The 22592-nt window shown below is 47.5% G+C and overlaps 1 protein-coding gene across 1 annotated transcript in view; it reads right to left on the bottom strand.

Annotated features, from left to right (window-relative positions):
• Window positions 1–22592, bottom strand: part of LOC126291459 (uncharacterized) — a 228507-nt gene that overhangs the window by 45410 nt on the left and 160505 nt on the right. The window contains exon 7 of the mRNA XM_049984971.1: window positions 19260–19770. Coding sequence (XP_049840928.1) covers window positions 19260–19770 — 511 coding nt within the window. The remainder of the gene's footprint in view (window positions 1–19259; window positions 19771–22592) is intronic.

Below are 22592 nucleotides of genomic sequence, written 5' to 3'. Positions count from 1 at the left end.
GACTGTTAGGTAGGTGGTCGTAATGTTGTGGTTGATCAGAGGATACCATCTCCCGATGTCGTTTCTTTACACAGGAACACCATATCTCCCTATAATAAATGATAATTAATTGAAACGCTCAGCTGCCGACAGGTGTTGATGATATACCCCGATGGGGACAGCTGAATGTGGTGTCGCCCCCAGACACCACACTTGCTAGGTGGTAGCCTTTAAATCGGCCGCGGTCCGGTAGTATACGTCGGACCCGGGTGTCGCCACTATCAGAGATTGCAGACCGAGCGCCGCCACACGGCAGGTCTAGTCTAGAGAGACTCCCTAGCACTCGCCCCAGTTGTCCAGCCGACTTTGGTAGCATGGTTCACTGTCTACATACGCTCTCATTTGCAGAGACGACAGTTTAGCATAGCCTTCAACTACGTCATTTGCTACGACCTAGCAAGGCGCCCTATACAGTTACTATAATTACTATCTTCAAGAATGTATTCTGAACAGATAATATTGTGAATCGTGTACCGTCAAGAGCGACGTTCATCATTAATGGATTAAAGTTAAGTATCAAACTAATTACGTCCGCTTTCTCAATTCTAATTCCTTGTCATGTTCCAGACCTCGCGTCAGTATAGTCCTTCCCCCCTCGCGCCAGCCTGCGTGAGCTAAAAAGCGTGCATTTCGGCCTCCTCTAGTAACAAGGTGTTGGCTCTTCTGCCAACACAAAATTGAAAACGTGTGGCAAGACCGGGACTCGAACCCGGGATCTCCTGCTTACATGGCAGCAGCTCTATCCAGCAGAGCCACCGAGGACACAGATAAATAGTGCGACTGCAGGGACTTATCCCTTGCTCGCTTACCCTTAAGACCCACATTTCCAACTGTCCACAATGTACATATGTAATGTACCTAATATATATTAGCCCGTCCACTCATTACTCGCGCACACTAAGGTGACGATTTCGTAAGAGTTCGGGCAACCTGTGCAGATTTGCACAGACGAAGGTCAATGGCTGGGTAGCCTTTAACTACACTCCTGGAAATGGAAAAAAGAACACATTGACACCGGTGTGTCAGACCCACCATACTTGCTCCGGACACTGCGAGAGGGCTGTACAAGCAATGATCACACGCACGGCACAGCGGACACACCAGGAACCACGGTGTTGGCCGTCGAATGGCGCTAGCTGCGCAGCATTTGTGCACCGCCGCCGTCAGTGTCAGCCAGTTTGCCGTGGCATACGGAGCTCCATCGCAGTCTTTAACACTGGTAGCATGCCGCGACAGCGTGGACGTGAACCGTATGTGCAGTTGACGGACTTTGAGCGAGGGCGTATAGTGGGCATGTGGGAGGCCGGGTGGACGTACCGCCGAATTGCTCAACACGTGGGGCGTGAGGTCTCCACAGTACATCGATGTTGTCGCCAGTGGTCGGCGGAAGGTGCACGTGCCCATCGACCTGGGACCGGACCACAGCGACGCACGGATGTACGCCAAGACCGTAGGATCCTACGCAGTGCCGTAGGGGACCGCACCGCCACTTCCCAGCAAATTAGGGACACTGTTGCTCCTGGGGTATCGGCGAGGACCATTCGCAACCGTCTCCATGAAGCTGGGCTACGGTCCCGCACACCGTTAGGCCGTCTTCCGCTCACGCCCCAACATCGTGCAGCCCGCCTCCAGTGGTGTCGCGACAGGCGTGAATGGAGGGACGAATGGAGACGTGTCGTCTTCAGCGATGAGAGTCGCTTCTGCCTTGGTGCCAATGATGGTCGTATGCGTGTTTGGCGCCGTGCAGGTGAGCGCCACAATCAGAACTGCATACGACCGAGGCACACAGGGCCAACACCCGGCATCATGGTGTGGGGAGCGATCTCCTACACTGGCCGTACACCTCTGGTGATCGTCGAGGGGACACTGAATAGTGCACGGTACATCCAAACCGTCATCGAACCCATCGTTCTACCATTCCTAGACCGGCAAGGGAACTTGCTGTTCCAACAGGACAATGCACGTCCGCATGTATCCCGTGCCACCCAACGTGCTCTAGAAGGTATAAGGCAACTACCCTGGCCAGCAAGATCTCCGGATCTGTCCCCCATTGAGCATGTTTGGGACTGGATGAAGCGTCGTCTCACGCGGGCTGCACGTCCAGCACGAACGCTGGTCCAACTGAGGCGGCAGGTGGAAATGGCATGGCAAGCCGTTCCACAGGACTACATCCAGCATCTCTACGATCGTCTCCATGGGAGAATAGCAGCCTGCATTGCTCCGAAAGGTGGATATACACTGTACTAGTGCCGACATTGTGCATGCTCTGTTGCCTGTGTCTATGTGCATGTGGTTCTGTCAGTGTGATCATGTGATGTATCTGACCCCAGGAATGTGTCAATAAAGTTTCCCCTTCCTGGGACAATGAATTCACGGTGTTCTTATTTCAATTTCCAGGAGTGTAGTAGTCATGGGTGACTGGAATTCGAGTAGGAAAAGGGAGAGAAGGAAACGTAATAGGTGAATGTGGATTGGGGCTAAGAAATGAAAGAGGAAGCCGCCTTGTAGAATTTTTTGCAGAGCATAACTTAATCATAGTTAACACATGGTTCACGAATCATGAAAGAAGGTTGTATACATGGAAGAACCCTGGAGATACTAAAAGGTATTTTTTATTATAAGCACCGATAAGGCAGAACATTATGACCGCCAGCGTATTATCGATATAAATCCGTCCAGGCGATAGCAGCGTCACCTGGCGAGTAACGACTACCAGTCAGACACACACACAGTGCATGTAGTATCAGGTGGAGTGCTGTCTGTGTTCAGAACGGGGAAGGCGCGCGATATGTCTGAGTGTGACCAAGGGCAGATTGTGATGGCCCAGAGGCTCGGTAACTGCACGACATGTCAAATGTTCAAGAAGTGCTGTGGTGAAACCAAGGTGAAACCACGTCCAGACATCGTGGTTTGGGTGGCCGCCCCTCATTACAGACGTACATTGTAGACTGGGCAGACCAAAATCCAGGCGATCATTGTAGGCAAAACCACCCCTTCCTTCCGCCTCCTCGATTTCTATCTAACCATCTATGGCCGTCCTATTGCCATCACACCCACCCATACGTACCTTGGCGTCACCCTCGACCGTCGCCTCTCCTGGACCCCCCCATCTCCAGACAATCCAAGCCAAGGCACACTCCCGACTCCGTCTCCTAAAGCTCCTTTCTGGCTGTACGTGGGGTCTGGACCCCTCCACCATACATCACACCTATAAATCCCTCATCCGCCCTATCCTTTGTTACGCCCATCTGGCCTGGATTTCCGCCTCCCCCCCTACCTTTTATAAATCCCTTCAGATCCTTGAATCCCATGCTCTCCGCCTCGCCTATCGCATCCATCTCCCCTCCTCCACGCAGATCCTGTATGACCTCATTCCGTTCCCCCACCTCCTCCTTTTCCTTGAAAGGATACAGATCCTGTACACCTCCCATAAACTCGCTCCTCCTCACTCGCTTGTCTCGCCCATCCTCTCCCACACCCGCCCGCTGCCGCGCCTGTATTCCCACGTCCCACCCGGTCTCCATCTCTCCACCCTCCTTACCCTCTCCCAAGGTGGCTTGCGCCAGCTCCCCCTCCCTGACGATGTCCTCCTCCCCTCCATCTACCCCTCCTATCAACTTTGATCCTCCCCTCCCACTTCCTGTATCTTTTCCTTTGGGCACACTCCCTCCCCTCTCTCTCCTTTTCCCACTATCCCCTTCCTCGACCCCCACCCGGGCTTCCACTACCCCTTCCTCCCTCCCCTTATCTCCCTGCCCGTGGCATCTCTGCTCTCCCCTCCCCCTCTCCCACCCCCGCTCCCACCTCCTCTCTTGGCAGGTCCCGGACTTGTACACGCTCAGTGGACATTCGCGCGCCGGAGATCATCGCCATCAGTGTCTCGTGTGTATGCCTTCGTTTTGTGTTTATTGTTCTTTCGCCATCATGCCACCACTGATCACATGTGCCGTCGCAGTCATCCGTGTTACGTGCGCCGTGTCAACAGGTTTTAGTGTTTTTTCTTGTCCAGCATGAACGGCTTCGTGTATATTGTTTTTCAGTGTCTACAATTTTTTTACCCGCCTTTTGCCTTGTACCATCTGTACCACCGTTATGTTTTATATTGTATCACTCTCGGCTGAAGAGCAGCGTATTATCCTGCTGACAACCCACCTTTGTACAAGGTGTTGAAAATAACAATAAAGAAAAGAAATAGACTGGCAGTGTGTTGAAACAGAACAGGCAGCGAATTGTAGTGGAACTATATATATGTGTGTGAAGTTTTATGGGACTTAACTGCTAAGGTAATCAGTCCCTAAGCTTATACACTACTTAACCTAAATACCCTAAGGACGAACACACACATACATGCCCGAGGGAGGACTCGAACCTCCGCCGGGACCAGCAGCACAGTGTGTAGTGGAACTGACGTCATACTTTAATGGTGGGCGGCTCTGCTGCCGTCAACCCACGCATGTGCCAGTGTTAAAATCACGACGCCGACAACTACGACTGGAATGGCCACGTGACCATCGCCACTGGACGATGGCGCAGTGGCAGAGCGTTGCACGGCCTGACGGATCCCAATACGTTCTTCATCATGCCGATGAGAGGGCGCGAATCTCCTTGACACCTCTACTACGGTACGGAGAAAAGCCGGCGGCTGCTCCATTATTCTCTGTGGAACATTCACGTGGTCGAGCGGAAATTGTGCAGTACACCGTGACGGCCAAGGAGTATCGTACACCAGTTGCAGACTGCCTACACCTCTACATCTACATCTACATACATACTCCGCAATCCACCATACGGTGCGTGGCGGAGAGTATCTCGTACCACAACTAGCACCTTCTCTCCCTGTTTCACTCCCAAACAGAACGAGGGAAAAATGACTGCCTATATACCTTTGTTCGAGCCCTAATCCCTCTTATCTTATCTTTGTGGTCTTTCCACGAAATGTAAGTTTGCGGCAGTAAAATTGTATTGCAGTCAGCCTCAAATGCTGTTTCTCTAAATTTCCTCAGTAGCGATTCACGAAAAGAACGCTTCCTTTCCTCCAGAGACTCCCTCCCGAGTTCCTGAAGCATTTCCGTAACACTCGCGTGATGATCAAACCTACCAGTAACAAATCTAGCAGACCGCCTCTGAATTGCTTCTACGTCCTCCCTCAATCCCACCTGATAGGGATCCCAAACGCTCGAGCAGTACTCAAGAATAGGTCGTATTAGTGTTTTATAAGCGGTCTCCTTTACAGATGAACCACATCTTCCCAAAATTCTGCCAACGAACAGAAGACGACTATCCGCCTTCCCCACAACTGCCATTACATGCTTGTCCCACTTCATATCGCTCTGCAATGTTACGCCCAAATATTTAATCGACGTGACTGTGTCAAGCGCTACACTACTAATGCAGTATTCAAACATTACAGGATTCTTTTTCCTATTAGTCTGCATTAATTTACATTTATCTACCTTTTCATGGTGACAATGTTTCCCGATGGCAGTGCCATTTTTCATCAACATAATGCGCCGTGTCACAAGGTCAGGAGTGTGATGGAGTGGTTCGAGAAACACAGTGACGAGTTCCAATTGCTGTGCTGTCATCCACCCCCTCCACAAGTCGTAAGATATGAAACCGATCGAAAACATGTGGGACGTGATTGAACGTGGCGTAGGAGCTCATTGCCCCCTCCCTGGAATTTAGCGGAATTTGGTGACCTGTATGTGTGTAGACGTGGTGCCAACTCCCTCCAGCGACTTAACAAGGCATCATTGCTTCCATGCCACGAAGTGTCGTCGAGGTTGTCCGTATCGGAGGTGGACATGCCGACTGTTAGGTAGGTGGTCGTAATGTTGTGGTTGATCAGAGGATACCATCTCCCGATGTCGTTTCTTTACACAGGAACACCATATCTCCCTATAATAAATGATAATTAATTGAAACGCTCAGCTGCCGACAGGTGTTGATGATATACCCCGATGGGGACAGCTGAATGTGGTGTCGCCCCCAGACACCACACTTGCTAGGTGGTAGCCTTTAAATCGGCCGCGGTCCGGTAGTATACGTCGGACCCGGGTGTCGCCACTATCAGAGATTGCAGACCGAGCGCCGCCACACGGCAGGTCTAGTCTAGAGAGACTCCCTAGCACTCGCCCCAGTTGTCCAGCCGACTTTGGTAGCATGGTTCACTGTCTACATACGCTCTCATTTGCAGAGACGACAGTTTAGCATAGCCTTCAACTACGTCATTTGCTACGACCTAGCAAGGCGCCCTATACAGTTACTATAATTACTATCTTCAAGAATGTATTCTGAACAGATAATATTGTGAATCGTGTACCGTCAAGAGCGACGTTCATCATTAATGGATTAAAGTTAAGTATCAAACTAATTACGTCCGCTTTCTCAATTCTAATTCCTTGTCATGTTCCAGACCTCGCGTCAGTATAGTCCTTCCCCCCTCGCGCCAGCCTGCGTGAGCTAAAAAGCGTGCATTTCGGCCTCCTCTAGTAACAAGGTGTTGGCTCTTCTGCCAACACAAAATTGAAAACGTGTGGCAAGACCGGGACTCGAACCCGGGATCTCCTGCTTACATGGCAGCAGCTCTATCCAGCAGAGCCACCGAGGACACAGATAAATAGTGCGACTGCAGGGACTTATCCCTTGCTCGCTTACCCTTAAGACCCACATTTCCAACTGTCCACAATGTACATATGTAATGTACCTAATATATATTAGCCCGTCCACTCATTACTCGCGCACACTAAGGTGACGATTTCGTAAGAGTTCGGGCAACCTGTGCAGATTTGCACAGACGAAGGTCAATGGCTGGGTAGCCTTTAACTACACTCCTGGAAATGGAAAAAAGAACACATTGACACCGGTGTGTCAGACCCACCATACTTGCTCCGGACACTGCGAGAGGGCTGTAGAAGCAATGATCACACGCACGGCACGGCGGACACACCAGGAACCGCGGTGTTGGCCGTCGAATGGCGCTAGCTGCGCAGCATTTGTGCACCGCCGCCGTCAGTGTCAGCCAGTTTGCCGTGGCATACGGAGCTCCATCGCAGTCTTTAACACTGGTAGCATGCCGCGACATCGTGGACGTGAACCGTATGTGCAGTTGACAAACTTTGAGCGAGGGCGTATAGTGGGCATGCGGGAGACCGGGTGCACCTACCGCCGAATTGCTCAACACGTGGGGCGTGAGGTCTCCACAGTACATCGATGTTGTCGCCAGTGGTCGGCGGAAGGTGCACGTGCCCGTCGACCTGGGACCGGACCACAGCGACGCACGGATGCACGCCAAGACCGTAGGATCCTACGCAGTGCCGTAGAGGACCGCACCGCCACTTCCCAGCAAATTAGGGACACTGTTGCTCCTGGGGTATCGGCGAGGACCATTCGCAACCGTCTCCATGAAGCTGGGTTACGGTCCCGCACACCGGTAGGCCGTCTTCCGCTCACGCCCCAACATCGTTCAGCCCGCCTCCAGTGGTGTCGCGACAGGCGTGAATGGAGGGACGAATGGAGACGTGTCGTCTTCAGCGATGAGAGTCGCTTCTGCCTTGGTGCCAATGATGGTCGTATGCGTGTTTGGCGCCGTGCAGGTGAGCGCCACAATCAGGACTGCATACGACCGAGGCACACTGGGCCAACACCCGGCATCATGGTGTGGGGAGCGATCTCATACACTGGCCGTACACCTCTGGTGATCGTCGAGGGGACACTGAATAGTGCACGGTACATCCAAACCGTCATCGAACCCATCGTTCTACCATTCCTAGACCGGCAAGGGAACTTGCTGTTCCAACAGGACAATGCACGTCCGCATGTATCCCGTGCCACCCAACGTGCTCTAGAAGGTGTAAGGCAACTACTCTGGCCAGCAAGATCTCCGGATCTGTCCCCCATTGAGCATGTTTGGGACTGGATGAAGCGTCGTCTCACGCGGGCTGCACGTCCAGCACGAACGCTGGTCCAACTGAGGCGCCAGGTGGAAATGGCATGGCAAGCCTTTCCACAGGACTACATCCAGCATCTCTACGATCGTCTCCATGGGAGAATAGCAGCCTGCATTGCTGCGAAAGGTGGATATACACTGTACTAGTGCCGACATTGTGCATGCTCTGTTGCCTGTGTCTATGTGCATGTGGTTCTGTCAGTGTGATCGTGTGATGTATCTGACCCCAGGAATGTGTCAATAAAGTTTCCCCTTCCTGGGACAATTAATTCACGGTGTTCTTATTTCAATTTCCAGGAGTGTATATATGTAAAGATAGTAACTGTTCTAGAAAGAACAGATACAATTGATGACAGTGCAGCTTCTCTAGAATAAATGATAATTAATCACATTTTCAGCTGACCTCATTTAGGTAAATCAACAACACCTGTCGGCAGCTGAGGGTTTCGATTAATTATCATTTATTCTGGAGTAGCTGCACGGTCATCAATTGTATCTGTTCTTTCTACAACAGTTACTATCTTTATATATATAGTTAAAGGCTACCCAGCCATTGACCTTCGTCTGTGCAAATGCGCACAGGTTGCCCGAACTCTTACGAAATCGTCACCTTAGTGTGCGCGAGTAATGAGTGGAAGGGCCAATATCAGTTAGGTACATTACATATGTACATTGTGGACAGTTGGAAATGTTGGTCTTAAGGGTAAGCGTGCACGGGATAAGTCACTGCAGTCGCGCTTTTCATCTGTGTCCTCGGTGGCTCTGCTGGATATAGCGGCTGCCATGTAAGCAGGAGATCCCGGGTTCGAGTCCCGGTCGGGGCACACGATTTGAGCCGTCCTCAACGACGTATATCATCAACAGCTGTCGACAGCTGAGGGTTTCAATTAATTATCATTTATTTTAGAGAAGCTGCACGGTCATCAGTTGTACCTGTTCTTTCGAGAACCTACTTCATATACCTATCTCCCTATTTCTTAATCAAATGTAATGACTCTGTCATCATTTTCAAGATTTCGTTCAACACTAATGACGAAAAATACACAGTTAGTTTAAATTTATTGTTTTCGTTATAAAAATTATTTTAAAGGCGTTTTTATAAAATCAGTGTAGAAGATGTCATCTACTGACAATCTGTTTACCTAACACGCACGACAGCTGTTGCAGTTAGATTCTATACATAAGCGTGCACGGAATGTCGGCCATACATATCGATACAAAGAATTTAGAAGGCACTATCTATTGACACTCTACTTTTACTATTATGGAGAACAGCATTTGGACTCGTTTATTTTCTTTAAACTAGCGTTGTGTATTGCGGGAATAAATGAATTACATCAGCATTCGTCATCACAGGTAATTCGTCATAACGTTTAAAACGTTACGTTACGCTTCTGCCAATATCAGTACCATTAATGTATATCAAAATCCCTAAATTCTGTTATTGTAATTACGATACTTTTTCAATTCCATATAAATCAATGAACAAAATGTTTCGCAGTTCTGTTCAACGGTGATTCTACATCCAAAAACAGATGACTGTACAACAGTTACAGCACATGACGTTTCCAGTTTGCTACCTAGAGAGGGACTGGTTTCGCTAAGTTCTCATTCTGTCTACCTTGAAGAAACAAACAAGGTTCAACTGTAGCCTGCCGAACCTCTAAATCCGTCCGGTTTACCGCCTCATCAATTGATTTTAAAGAAAAATGCCTTTATTATGTGAATCTGAATTCTTAACGCTAATGTAGCATTAATTAATGTTGCAACATTAATGGTAACTCACTTGGGCGAGTACATCATCACTCTAGATTCATTGACTCCGCCGATAAAACTGTGCTCATACTTCGCACCAAACTCACACCTCCTGACATAGCCATGCCTTTCCAATCGATAAGAAAACAATTCCCAACAAAAGTATCCTTCGCAATGACCATAAACAAAGCATAAGGTCAAACGCTTCAAAGGACAAAGTTGTTTTTGCCAGAATCAGTTTTTCGCATGGGCATTTAAATGTGCCTTTTTCTAGAGTTCGCAAATTCAGTTATCTTTTTGTTTGTGCTGAAGACACATACAGCCAAAAAGTAGACGATGATCGTATTGCAACAGCTAATATTCTTCTCAAAGTAGTTTTCTAAAATACATAAGTTCAAGAGAGAAAAATTAATCTAAGAAAGAAAATATCTGCTTTTTATATGTTGTACAATTAGCCATATTGTACTTAATAATGTCGGTCTTTTACAGTCAGGTCACTACAGAGATTGTTACTACAATTAAAAATATAACATCTTTTATTAACAGATACTTGCATCTCCAATACTGTATTGCCAATCGGTGACTGAGCAGGATAGAGTGCGGATTATTTTCAAGGGACAAATAGTTTTAATAATTTTAAGAAGGAATGGAAAAACTTTTTCGATAATCTCTTGAATGTAGACGACACCACCAAAAGCGTTGCAACAGCAGCATCGTAAGGAAGAAGAAGAAGAAGAAGAATGAACTGCGCAGAGAAGATGGAGTAACAATACCAACAGCGGAAAATGAACTGCCGAGCGTGGGAGACTTAGGGGAAGCAATGAGAATGCCGAAGAGAGAACAGGAACCAAAAATAGACACCTGAAAGAAGGATGAGATATCCATGAAGAGATTATATACCACCTAATTTGTTTAATTTGAAGGAGAGAGAGCAATAATGCCACAAAAACGCCGTTGCCCTCGGTTGTTAAGTGAAGGCTGTTGACCAATGCATTGTTTATACTGAGAGGTAACGCTTGAAATCAGGCATTTTCGGCACGCTCTTGACACAGTGCATCTCGGAATACTGAATTCCCTAACGGTTTCCCAAATGGAATGCCCCAAGCGTCTAGCTCCAACTACACTAAACAGCCAAAGAAACTGGTAGACCTGCGTAATACCGTGTAAGGACCCCGCGAGCACTCAGAAGTGCCGCAACACGACGTGACATGGGCAGGACTAATGTCTGAAGTAGTGCCGGAGCGAACTGGGACCATGAATCTTGCAGGGCCGTCCATAAATCCGTAAGAGTACGAGAGGTTGAGACCTCTTCTCAACAGCACGTTGCGAGGCATCCCAAAAATGCTCAATAATGTTCATGTCTGGGTAGTTTGTTGCCAGCAGAAGTGTTTAAAGTCAGAAGAGTATTCCTGGATCCACTCTGTATCAATTCTGGACATGTGGAGTGTCGCATTGTCCAGCTGGAATTGCCCAAGTCTGTCGGAATGCACAATGGACATGAACTCAAGCAGGTGATCAGACAGGATGGCTACGTACGTGTCACCTGCCACAGTCGTATGTAGACGTATCAGGGGGCCCCATATCACTCCAACTGCATACGCCCCACACCATTACAGAACCTCCGCCAGATTGAAGAGTCCCCTGCTGACATGCAGGGTCCATAGATTCATGAGGTTATCCCCGAATTGATACAGAGTGGATCCAGGAATACACGTGCATCCCCTCGATACAATTTGAAACGATAGTCGTCCGACCAGGCAACATGTTTCTAGTCATCAACAGTCCAAGGTCGGTGTTGACGGACCCAGGCGAGGCGTAAAGGTTTGTGTCGTACAGTCTCAAAGGTACACGAATGAGCCTTCGGCTCCGAAAGCCCATATCGATTATGTTTTGCTGACACTTGTTGATGCCCCAGAACTGAAATCTGTACCAATTTGCGGAAGGGTTGCACTTCTGTGACGCTGAACGATTCTCTTCAGTTGTCGTTAGTCCCGTTCTTGCAGGACCTTATCCGGCTGTAGCGATGTCGCAGATTTGATCTTTTACCGGATTCCTGATATTCTTGGTACAGACGTGAATGGTCGCACGGGAAAATCCCCTCGTCATGGCTACCTAGGCAATGCTGTGTCGCATCGTTTAATCGCCGACTATAACATTACGTTCAAACTCACTTAAATCTTGATAACCTGCCATTGTAGCAGCAGTAACTTATCTCACAACTGTGCTAGACACTTGTCTTATATAGGCGTTGCCGACCGCAGCCCCGTATTCCGCCAGCCGGCCGGTGTGTCCGGGCGGTTCTAGGCGCTTCAGCCTGGAACCGCGTGACCGCTACGGTTGGAGGTTTGAATCCTGCCTTGGGCATGGATGTGTGTGATGTCCTTAGGTTAGTTAGGTTTAAATAGTTCTAAGTTCTAGGGGACTGATGACCACACAGTGCTCAGAGCCATTTGAACCATTTTTCGTATTCCGCCTGTTTACATATTGAATCCGTATGCCGTATGCCTATGCCTGTTTCTTTGGCGCTTCAGTGTAATGAAACTGACACAGGCATGTATATAAGAGAGGACATACACCGCGAAAGTGAATAGAAAGTTGGCAGATAAATTCAAGGTGAAGACGGGATTGTGACTGGGACACCGCGTCTTCCTCCTTCTGTTTAATCTGGTTCAGCGAAGAGCCTGAAGACAGGAATACAGCTGGGTAGAAGGATCAACGCCCTGGTCTATGCGGACGATGTAGTTTTAATAGCACAGAATGAGCAGTATCTGATTCATTTGGCAAGAGTATTAGTGGAAAAGGCAGTGAGAGCAGACCTGGAGATGAAATGGGTGGGACCAAATACCTCATTGTGAACAGAAAGAACGATGACAGACCTTTAGATGTAGACGATGAACTCTTTGAGAGGATAAAAAGCAAATATCTTGGGGCAGTACTCGATGAAAGGAATGAGATACACCAGGAAATAATGGTAAGAATCCAGTCAATGTTTGCACTAGGAAAGCTGCTTAAGTCCCGGCTTCCGTCAAGATCCACAATAACTGGGACAGCCCGTCGTCCTGTGTGGAGCAGAGACGTGGACTCTGGCCCAAAAGATGGAGATAAAACTCATGGAATTTGAGAATTCTGAGACTGATTTTTGGTCCAACGAAGGATAGAGACGAGTGGAGAAACGGGAAATACCGCGATTTTGCTGTTGTACAAGTCGCTGGACATTCCGGCTGTGATTATAGACAACGGACTGAGGTGGTACGGGCACGTAACGCGGCAAGAAGGTCATCTCAGCAGGCAGGCGGTGGAAGAAGGCATCCAAGGCAGCAGATCGGGGAGGAGCGGAGGTGGGGGGGGGGGGGGGGAGGGGGGGGGGGCGACCGCTACTGACAAGGAGACGGCACGACCGTGGGGTCGGGGATTTGTCCGAAATTTAGTGTGGTGAAAGAGGACCCCTAACACCTCACGTGGTTAAAATATTAGGACGCGTTACTCGGAAAATCCCGAGAAATATCGATCCAAAGTATCTTAGGGGCCTTATGAGTATAAAATGTTAGTCAATTGCCAAGCCGCCGTCTGGCCTAGCTGGTTAGGGCTCGGATCCGGACTCTTACGCCAAAGGTCTCGGGTTCGATTCGTTCTCTGGTACTTCTTTTTCTTCTGTTTCATTTTCTTTTGTTATTCCACCAATTGTTCAAAAAGTTTCCCAAACCTACATTATTTTAGCTCACGAACGTAAAGTTTTTCATTGAATGAAAAATATCCTTGCTCGTTGTTCTATTTCTTTTTATGGGGTTTTAAGGTTTAAAGGGGCTTTGTAAGATTCCCCTTGAGATTATAACGGTCGTCTGCGCATAGGACTGTGCGCGAGCCGTGAGAAGTAAATGGCAGTTTGTTTTTCGATTTCGTCGTGAACAGACGTGCCTGTTTCAAATTTCAACATGTCATTCCGATCCGAGGTTAAATATGTCGAAGAAGTTTGCTGGCTCATCTGGAATAGGAGAAGAAATGCCTGAAGAATCCATTCGTAGTGATCTGTCAAAATTACGATTGAAGGACGCAGTGGTGTATTATGAAAAGCTTTGACGGAAAATAATTCAATTGCAAAAAAAGGGTGTCGCCAATTGAAGAGAAAAGAATATCTTTCACAATGGGAGAAAGATATTAAAAGTGGTGGTACGCGAATGGATAAATTTCAGGAGATAGATTCGTGGACCTACGACAGTTTCGTGGAAGCAAGGCAGCAATATCAGCAAGTCACGACAAGAAATTTACAGCGATGGGCAATGGCTGCGGCTGCACAATTCGTCGATTTCAAATTCAAGGCGTCGGATCGATGGGTCACGGCATTTAAACAGAAACACAGAATTTCACAACGCAAGATCACGAAACTGGTTTCGAAAAAAGAAGCGGCGTCAATGGAGGACATCCAGGCGTCTGCGGAGAACTTTCGTCGGCAGACGTGCCTTTTAATTCATCAGTACCATGACGATTATGTGATTAATACTGACCAAACAGGTTAATACATGTTTTCTGCGTACAAAATGTTGTTACCGATGTAATATACCAACGAGCATGAGCACGAATATTTTTCAGTGAATGAAAAACTTTCCGTTCTTCAGCTAAAATAATGTTTTAAAAATAAGTTTGGGAAACTTTTTGAATAACTGGTGGAATAACAAAAGAAATGAAACAGAAGTGCCAGAGGAGGAATCGAACCCGAGACTTCTGGCGTAAAAGTCCGAGTCTGAGCCCTAACCTTCTAGGCCAGACGGTGGACTAACATTATATACTCATAAGGCACCTAAGAAACTTTGGATCGATTTTTCTCGGGATTTTCCGAGTAGTGCGTTCTAATATTTTAACCAGGTAAGGTGTTAGAGGTCTTCTTTCACCGCACAAAATTTCGGACAAATCCCCGACCCCACGTTCGTGCCGTCTCCTTGTAAGATGGACTGAGGGGATCAGAGAGGACATACGTATGATGGGACTAGCTGCAGAGCACTGCGTCGGTCGAGGAAGATGGAGGAGGCTGAATGGCGAGGATAAGAACCCACTGCGTTGTGTGTGGCTAATCTAATAAATAGTAGTGAGTAAGTAAATTAAGAAATACCGGAACTAGCCACTGCCTTTCTACTCCGCTTTTTGTTGTTCCGATTTTCCCGTTTACAGGTGTTGCACGCACACTTTTCCACTTCTATCTTCCACAACAGCATTACCTACGTTGCCCAATGGATTCGCACAATGCGAAACCATTTCTTAGAAACAGTTGTTCTGCAACAGTGATTCGAGTAGTTTCGTCATTTTTTTTTGTTTTTTTTTTTTTAATACTATGGGACTTTATATCTGACGTCATCAGTACCCTAGACTTAGAACTACTTAAGCCTAACTAACCTAAGGACATCACACACATCCATGCCCGAGGCAGGATTCGAACCTGCGACCGTAGCAGCTGCGCGGTTCCGGACTGAAGCGCCTAGAGCCGCCCGGCCACATCGGCCAGCCGTCAATTTTTTATTTGCTTGCTGTGTGATCCCGGCATTGACTTTTGGGTGTCTGGCTATTACAGCTACAAATGAAGCGAGCGAGTAGCGGATAATGAAGCAAGCAAATAAACCCAATAAACATAAATCCAGAAGACAATAGTTCGCCCTATACAACAAATGCGCAAGTGCAATCATGCAAATGTTAAATCTCTTTTAGTGTCTAAGGTCACGTTTTGCATGTTGAGCTTCATGTGAAACGATGTGTATATGGTACATGTATGAGGACAGATACACTGGCGCACTTTCATGAGGCTGTTCGCAAATAGGTAGCACGGACTTTCGACAGCAAGTGAATGGTTATCGCTCGCCTGTACCGTAGCCATTCAGGTACCCTAACATCAACCCGTTAGATATTGTATGCGGAAATTTTAAAAGGTTTTCTGTATACCAGCCATCTTGACAGCGTCGATGAACCCCAGGAATGCATTGTGTATGGATGTCAATGTATTCAAAACACGTCTGGGATATTTGAATGTGTATGGCGAAGTCTGCCACCACACGAATGTTGGTCATTTGGAACACGTGTTGTAACGTGTTTGTCCTCAAGTGCATCTCTGCAGTTTGGATCCTCTGGTGCTCTCTTATAAGGTGCTCATTAACTCAATCTTAATACTTCGTATTGGAGAAATCATTAGTTGCTGGACCTCTGTTTATTAGGCCTGTTTATTGTATTGCTGCCCACAGACCCCTCTCGTTTGTACCTATAACAGGCAGATACCCTGTATATAAACATAGACTAAAATACCATTGAATCTGTCACCAAACAGCGTATCGTCAATAAACAGTATGCATTTGGTGCTTTTATACATCATTCTTCATGTGAATTCCATCGAGCCATCACCCCCATTCTAGAGATCAAATGCTCATCAGTCAGCTAAAGACCAAACCCAAGAAACATAGATTTAACAAAATATGGACCATTATCGATTATTTTTAGAAATGGTCGTCCTTCCCCGCCTCTACTTTTAGACTTATTTCAAGTCGCGCAAGATTTTTTTCGTATATAGTAAGCCCTATGAGCACCAAGTGGAGTTGATGTTGGTATTTAATACGTAAACTTACAGCCCAACAAACAAACAAAGTATTTTTCCCATGTAGTACCAAATTTAGTTGAAATTGCCAGTCATACTTCACACATCAATTGTATTACTTAACAAACTTTCCCACATCCATCTCCAGAAGCATTGTTCAGCTCATGCGTTCTACTGAGATTTCTTCTTTATGGAATCGGTGGAAGATATCAAAAGACTTTAGAAACAAAAATGTAACTCCATTACATGATGGAGAAATACATCTATGGTAGAGGCGAGCGACCATTCAAATTCAACACAACTTTGAAACATGCAAAAACCTTGATCACACAATTCTTTATTATGGATTACTCGTTTCTAAATTTTATCATCAGACTGAAGATTTAAATCAATTTTAGTAAAAAGGGCATGAAAGTGAACACACAGACTGTAATATATTCAGTATATTTGCTCACTTCCATGAGTTTTCTACTACAAAAGATTTAAATCTTCAGTCTGATGATGAAATTTTGAAAGGAGTAATGCCTAACAAATAATTGTGCGTCCAAGAACTTCCCATATTTCAAAGTTGTGCCAAAAACGTTACCGTTTTCAAAATTGTTTTCAATACATTTTATTTTGTGGCATTCACCCATATGGAATGTGGCTGTACCTTTTCTACCATGAATTCCAGCTCAGATCGGAACATAACAGTGATTCTTTGGTGTGTGGAAACAACGAAGAGGTACTGGCAATGAAGACTGTGAGGCTGAACATTAGGTGTGCCTGGAAGGAAGGAAAATTAGGATTTGTCCTATCAATGACGAGATCATGACGCACAATATCGTAATTGGGACTGGTAGGGGAGGAAATACGGTAAGTCCTTCCAAAGGAACTATACCAGGACCTGCCTTATGTGATTCAGGGAAATAATGCGAAAACCTAAATCTAAATGACAGAAAATGGGATCTGAATTTTTGTTATTGCAAATGAGAGTCAGTCTTTTAATGAACGATCTCGCTCCGTCAGGCAAGCAAGCAAGGATAACTCAGTCAGTAGGAATAATCTATCCTATAGACAAAGGCCTGGATGTGCATCCTGGTTTGGTACATACACTACTGGCCATTAAAATTGCTACACCAAGAAGAAATGCAGATGATAAAATGGTATTCATTGGACAAATATATTATACTAGAACTGACATGTGATTACATTTTCACGCAATTTTGGTGCATAGATCCTGAGAAATCAGTACCCAGAACAACCACCTCTGGCCGTAATAACGGCCTTGATACGCCTGGGCATTGAGTCAAACACAGCTTGGATGGCGTGTACAGGTACAGCTGCCCATGCAACTTCAACACGATACCACAGTTCATCAAGAGAAGTGACTGGCGTATTGGGATGAGCCAGTTGCTCGGCCACCATTGAAGAGACGTTTTCAGTTGGTGAGAGGTCTGGAGAATGTGCTGGCCAGAGCGGCAATGGAACATTTTCTGTATCCGGAAAGGCCCGTACAGGACCTGTAACACGTGGTCGTGCATTATCCTGCTGACAGGTAGGGTTTCGCAGGGATCGAATGAAGGGTAGAGCCACGGGTCATAACACATCTGAAATGTAACGTCCACTGTTCAAAGTACCGTCAATGCGAACAAGAGGTGACAGAGACGTGCAACCAGTGGCACCGCATACCATCACGCCGGGTGATACGCCACTATGGTGATGGCGAATACGCGCTTCCAATGTGCGTTCACCGCGATGTCGCCAAACACGGATGCACCATCATGATGCTGTAAACATAACCTGGATTCATCCGAAAAAATGACGTTTTGCCCTTCGTGCATCCAGGTTCGTCGCTGAGTATACCATCCTAGGCGCGCCTGTCTGTGATGCAGCGTCAAGGGTAACCGCAGCCACGGTCTCTGAGCTGATAGTCTCTGCTGCTGCAAACGTCGTCGAACTATTCGTGCAGATGGTTGCTGTCTTGCAGAGATCGAGACGTGGCTGTATGATCCGTTACAGCCATGCAGATAAGATGTCTGTCATCTCGACTGCTAGTGATACGAGGCCGTTGGGATCCAGCACGGCGTTCCGTATTACCTTCCTGAATCACCTATTCCATATTCTGCTAACAGTCATTGGATCTCGACCAACGCGAGCAGCAATGTCGCGATACGATAAACCGCAATCGCGATAGGCTACAATCCGACCTTTATCAAAGTCGGGAACGTGATGGTACGCATTTCTCCTCCTTACACGAGGCATCACAACAACGTTTCGCCAGGCGACGCCGGTCAGCTGCAGTTTCTGTATGAGAAATCGGTTGGAAACTTTCATCATGTCAGCAAGTTGTAGGTGTTGCCACCGGCGCCAAGCTTGTGTGAATGCTCTGAAAAACTAATCATTTGCATATCACAGCATCTTCTTCCTGTCGGCCAAATTTCGCGTCTGTAGCACGTCATCTTAGTGTTGTAGCAATTTTAATGGGCAGTAGTGTATTCTTCCACTATAGCAGCAGTAACCGATCTAACAACTGCGCCCCACACTTGTCTTACATAGGAGTTGCCGACCGCAGCGCCGTTTGCATGTATCTGTATTTGCATACGGATGCCTTTACCAGTTTCTTTGGCGCTTAAGTGTATATTATGCGTTGTTTCCGTCGTTCATAAATTATCTTTATCTTGTGTTATCATAACACGCAAATTTTGTCGAAAACTAACACAATCACATTCTTGTTGTTGTTGTTGTTGTTTTTGTTGTCTTCAGTTCTGAGATTGGTTTGATGTAGCTCTCCATGCTACCAACCTTGTGTGAATGCTCTGAAAAGCTAAGCATTTGCATGTCACAGAATCTTCTTCCAGCCGATTAAATTTCGCGTCTGTAGCACGTCATCTTTGTGGTGTAGCAATTTTAAAGGCCAGTAATGTAGAACATAACACGTGCTGAGGAAATAAGGTGAGACTGACTAACCTCAGTGGAGTCTTCAGCAGCCTCTGCAGGCCCGTTAGCGGCTACAATTGTGACTGAAGTAGGGGTCGTGGTGGTGGTGGTGGTTGTGGTGGTGGTCTTGCCCTTGTTGGTCGCGGCCTTGGCTGGTTGTTGAGCAGTCGTGCTAGTTGGCTGTGGGGCCGCTGTGGTCGTGGTGGTGGTGACGGTCGAGGAAGTGGTGGTGGTGTTGGCGGCCGGTCGACGGCGGAAGGCGGCGGCGGTGGGGGCGGCAGGGGCCGGCTTCGCCTTGGAGGGCGGCTGCCGTGTCAGTGCGGGCAACAGCTGCACTCCGTCTGGCTCCGCCGTTCGGTTCGCCTTCGCTGGTGGGGGGACAGCCGTGGTCGTGGTGGTCGTTTTAGGCGGCTTCTTGGTCGCCGGCACAGCCGCTGCAGTAGTGCTCGTGGTCGTGGTCCTGCTGGTAGTGGTGGTGGTGGTGCTCTGAGGTCTGGCCGTCGAAGTCGCAGTTGCCAGCTTCGGTGGATTGGCAGGCCTGCTGAAAAGTGTCAAAGAGCATGCGAGTTCAGCCCACTGCTAATGCACGGTGCTGGAAAGTGGGTCCCATACACAAACGGACCACTCGACCGACTCATCCGCCCTTCGCCGGCCGGTGTGGCCGTGCGGTTCTAGGCGCTTCAGTCTGGAACCGCGTGACTGCTACGGTCGCAGGTTCCAATCCTGCCTCGGGCATGGATGTGTGTGATGTCCTTAGGTTGGTTAGGTTTCAGTAGTTCTAAGTTCTAGGGGACTGATGACCAAAGATGTTAAGTCCCATAGTGCTCAGAGCCATTTGAACCACTTTCATCCGCCCTTCGGAAACCATTCCGACTCTTTCGCACGTGTGTTGAAATGGTTCAAATTGCTCTGAGCACTATGGGACCTAACATCTCAGGTGGACTCCCGGATATGGAGCAGATGGAAAATATGATATCTACATTGTATCTAGGTTGCCCCTGAGCGCGTGTTTCCTAGAATATTAAAGAAATTGAATCCGCAGTTTATGTGTCGTTCCCAGGATAGACTTCCCATAACATTTCTTCCTTTTTAGTGTTCTGAAAAACACTACAACGAAGAATTTCAATAAACAATCGACATCCCACTGGCACAGCGTTATCAACAATCGATTCTCGAGAAGCCTATTTCCATTCAGCCTACCAAAAAGGCATCTCCTGATAGAAATCTTTACAGTTGACTAGAAAATAGCCGTCGAAACTCTGTCTAAATCTGCCTGCCTCCTCTTACGCATGGCGGTGATGATAAAGAACCGACAGAATATTTTCTGAGTATAACCCACAATACCTTCACCTTACTCAGCAAGACCTTTGTTAAGACTGGTACAGAGCTGTCCGAATACTTCAGTTTTACGATGGTACACTGACGCTTGAAATATCTGCTGGATAGACACCGAACACTGCTATTTTGGCTCAAATGGTTCAAATGGCTCTGAGCACTGTGGGACTTAACAGCTATGGTCATCAGTCCCCTGGAACCTAGAGCTACTTAAACCTAACTTTCCTAAGGACATCACACACATCCATGCCCTAGGCAGGATTCGAACCTGCGACCGTAGCGGTCGCGCGGTTCCAGACTGAAGCGCCTAGAACCGCTCCGCCACTCCGGCCGGCCTTCGCACATGTGTATGATGGGCTCTGTGATATGGGTCGGTCAGTTGGACTGGCAGATCTCTACCTGTTTGCCCCAACTGGTACCTGCCATCTCACACTCCATCTGTGCGGACAGGTAGAGAGGGGCTAGGAGTGTCCACCCATACTCCGATGACTCTGCGAGGAGAGTGGCAGATAAGCAGATAAGTGGGTCTGTGAGTCGGTGGCTTAACAGAGCACGCTGCTGATTCTGTAGCGCTGCTGGAAGTGCAGTTATAATCAAATTGAGTGCTGCAGTGAAAGCTGTATACAGCGCAGGATGCTGAAATATCGTAGGTTTGCTCGTTAATTGGCGCGACCAGATGCTCTTCTGATGCAACAGGAGTTGCGTAAACAAGGCTGCGCATCTCTCCTCACACAAAAAAGTCCAGAGGATACATATCTGGGGATCAAGCAGGCTATAGTATAGGACCACCTCTGCCAATCCACGTTTCTGGGAACCGTCGGTCCAGGAACTGACTAACACGACGACTGAAATGTGCCGGCGCCCCGTCATGTTGGAACCACATGCGTTGTCTTGTAGGTAGCGGGACGTCTTCCAGCAATTATGGCAATGCTCTGGCGAGAAAATAGTAATAGTCCCTGCCATTTAATGGCCTAGGTAGCAGATACGGCCCAATTAAACAGTCCCCAACAACACCGACCCTCACATTAACGAAGAACCGCACTTGATGAGCGCAACTAACTGTGGCTAGTGGGTTATCCTCACTCACGTGAATTGTTGAAGACTCCATCACGTCCGAACGTTGCTTCATCGGTAAACAACACAGAGGATGGAAATGTAGCACGCATTGCACAGTGTTCCAGGTATCACTGCGAAAACTGTGCTCTGGGTGGATAATCAACTCGTTGAGGACACGATGTAACTGAAATGGTCTCGAAGGACTGTTCTTGCCGGCCGAGGTGGCCGAGCGATTCTAGGCGCTACAGTCTGGAACCGCGTGACTGCTACGGGCGCAGGTTCGAATCCTGCCTCGGGCATGGCTGTTTGTGATGTCCTTAGGTTAGTTAGGTTTCAGTATTCTAAATTCTAGTGGACTGATGACCTCAGCAGTCCCATAGTGCTCAGAGCCATTTGACCCATTTATGCACCATGTGAAAATATGACTCTGTAAGCAGTCAGAATGTGGTGTGAGTGTGTGAAATGTGGATACCATCAAACACAAGATAGCGGTGGTTCTGGCACGTTCATTAGGATTTGGTCTTAAGCTCCAACATGTGTTCAGTATGGTCCCACGAGTCAGAAACATGATGTTGTTGTTGTTGTTGTGGTCTTCAGTCCTGAGACTGGTTTGATGCAGCTCTCCATGCTACTCTATTCTGTGCAAGCTTCTTCATCTCCCAGTACTTACTGCAACCTACATCCTTCTGAATCTGCTTAGTGTATTCATCTCTTGGTCTCCCTCTACGATTTTTACCCTCCACGCTGCCCACCAATACTAAATTGGTGATACTTTGATGCCTCAGAACATGTCCTACCAACCGATCCCTTCTTCTAGTCAAGTTGTGCCACAAAATCCTCCCCAATTCTATTCAATACCTCCTCATTATTTATGTGATCTACCCACCTAATCTTCAACATTCTTCTGTAGCACCATAGTGCATCCGTAACAAAGCTGGTCGACAGTTGCTTGCAGCATATCCAATGTAGTAA

Source organism: Schistocerca gregaria, chromosome 9, assembly GCF_023897955.1.
Source record: "Schistocerca gregaria isolate iqSchGreg1 chromosome 9, iqSchGreg1.2, whole genome shotgun sequence".
In the NCBI taxonomy this organism is placed as follows: domain Eukaryota; kingdom Metazoa; phylum Arthropoda; class Insecta; order Orthoptera; family Acrididae; genus Schistocerca; species Schistocerca gregaria.
This window is presented reverse-complemented; position numbering and strand designations above follow the sequence as displayed.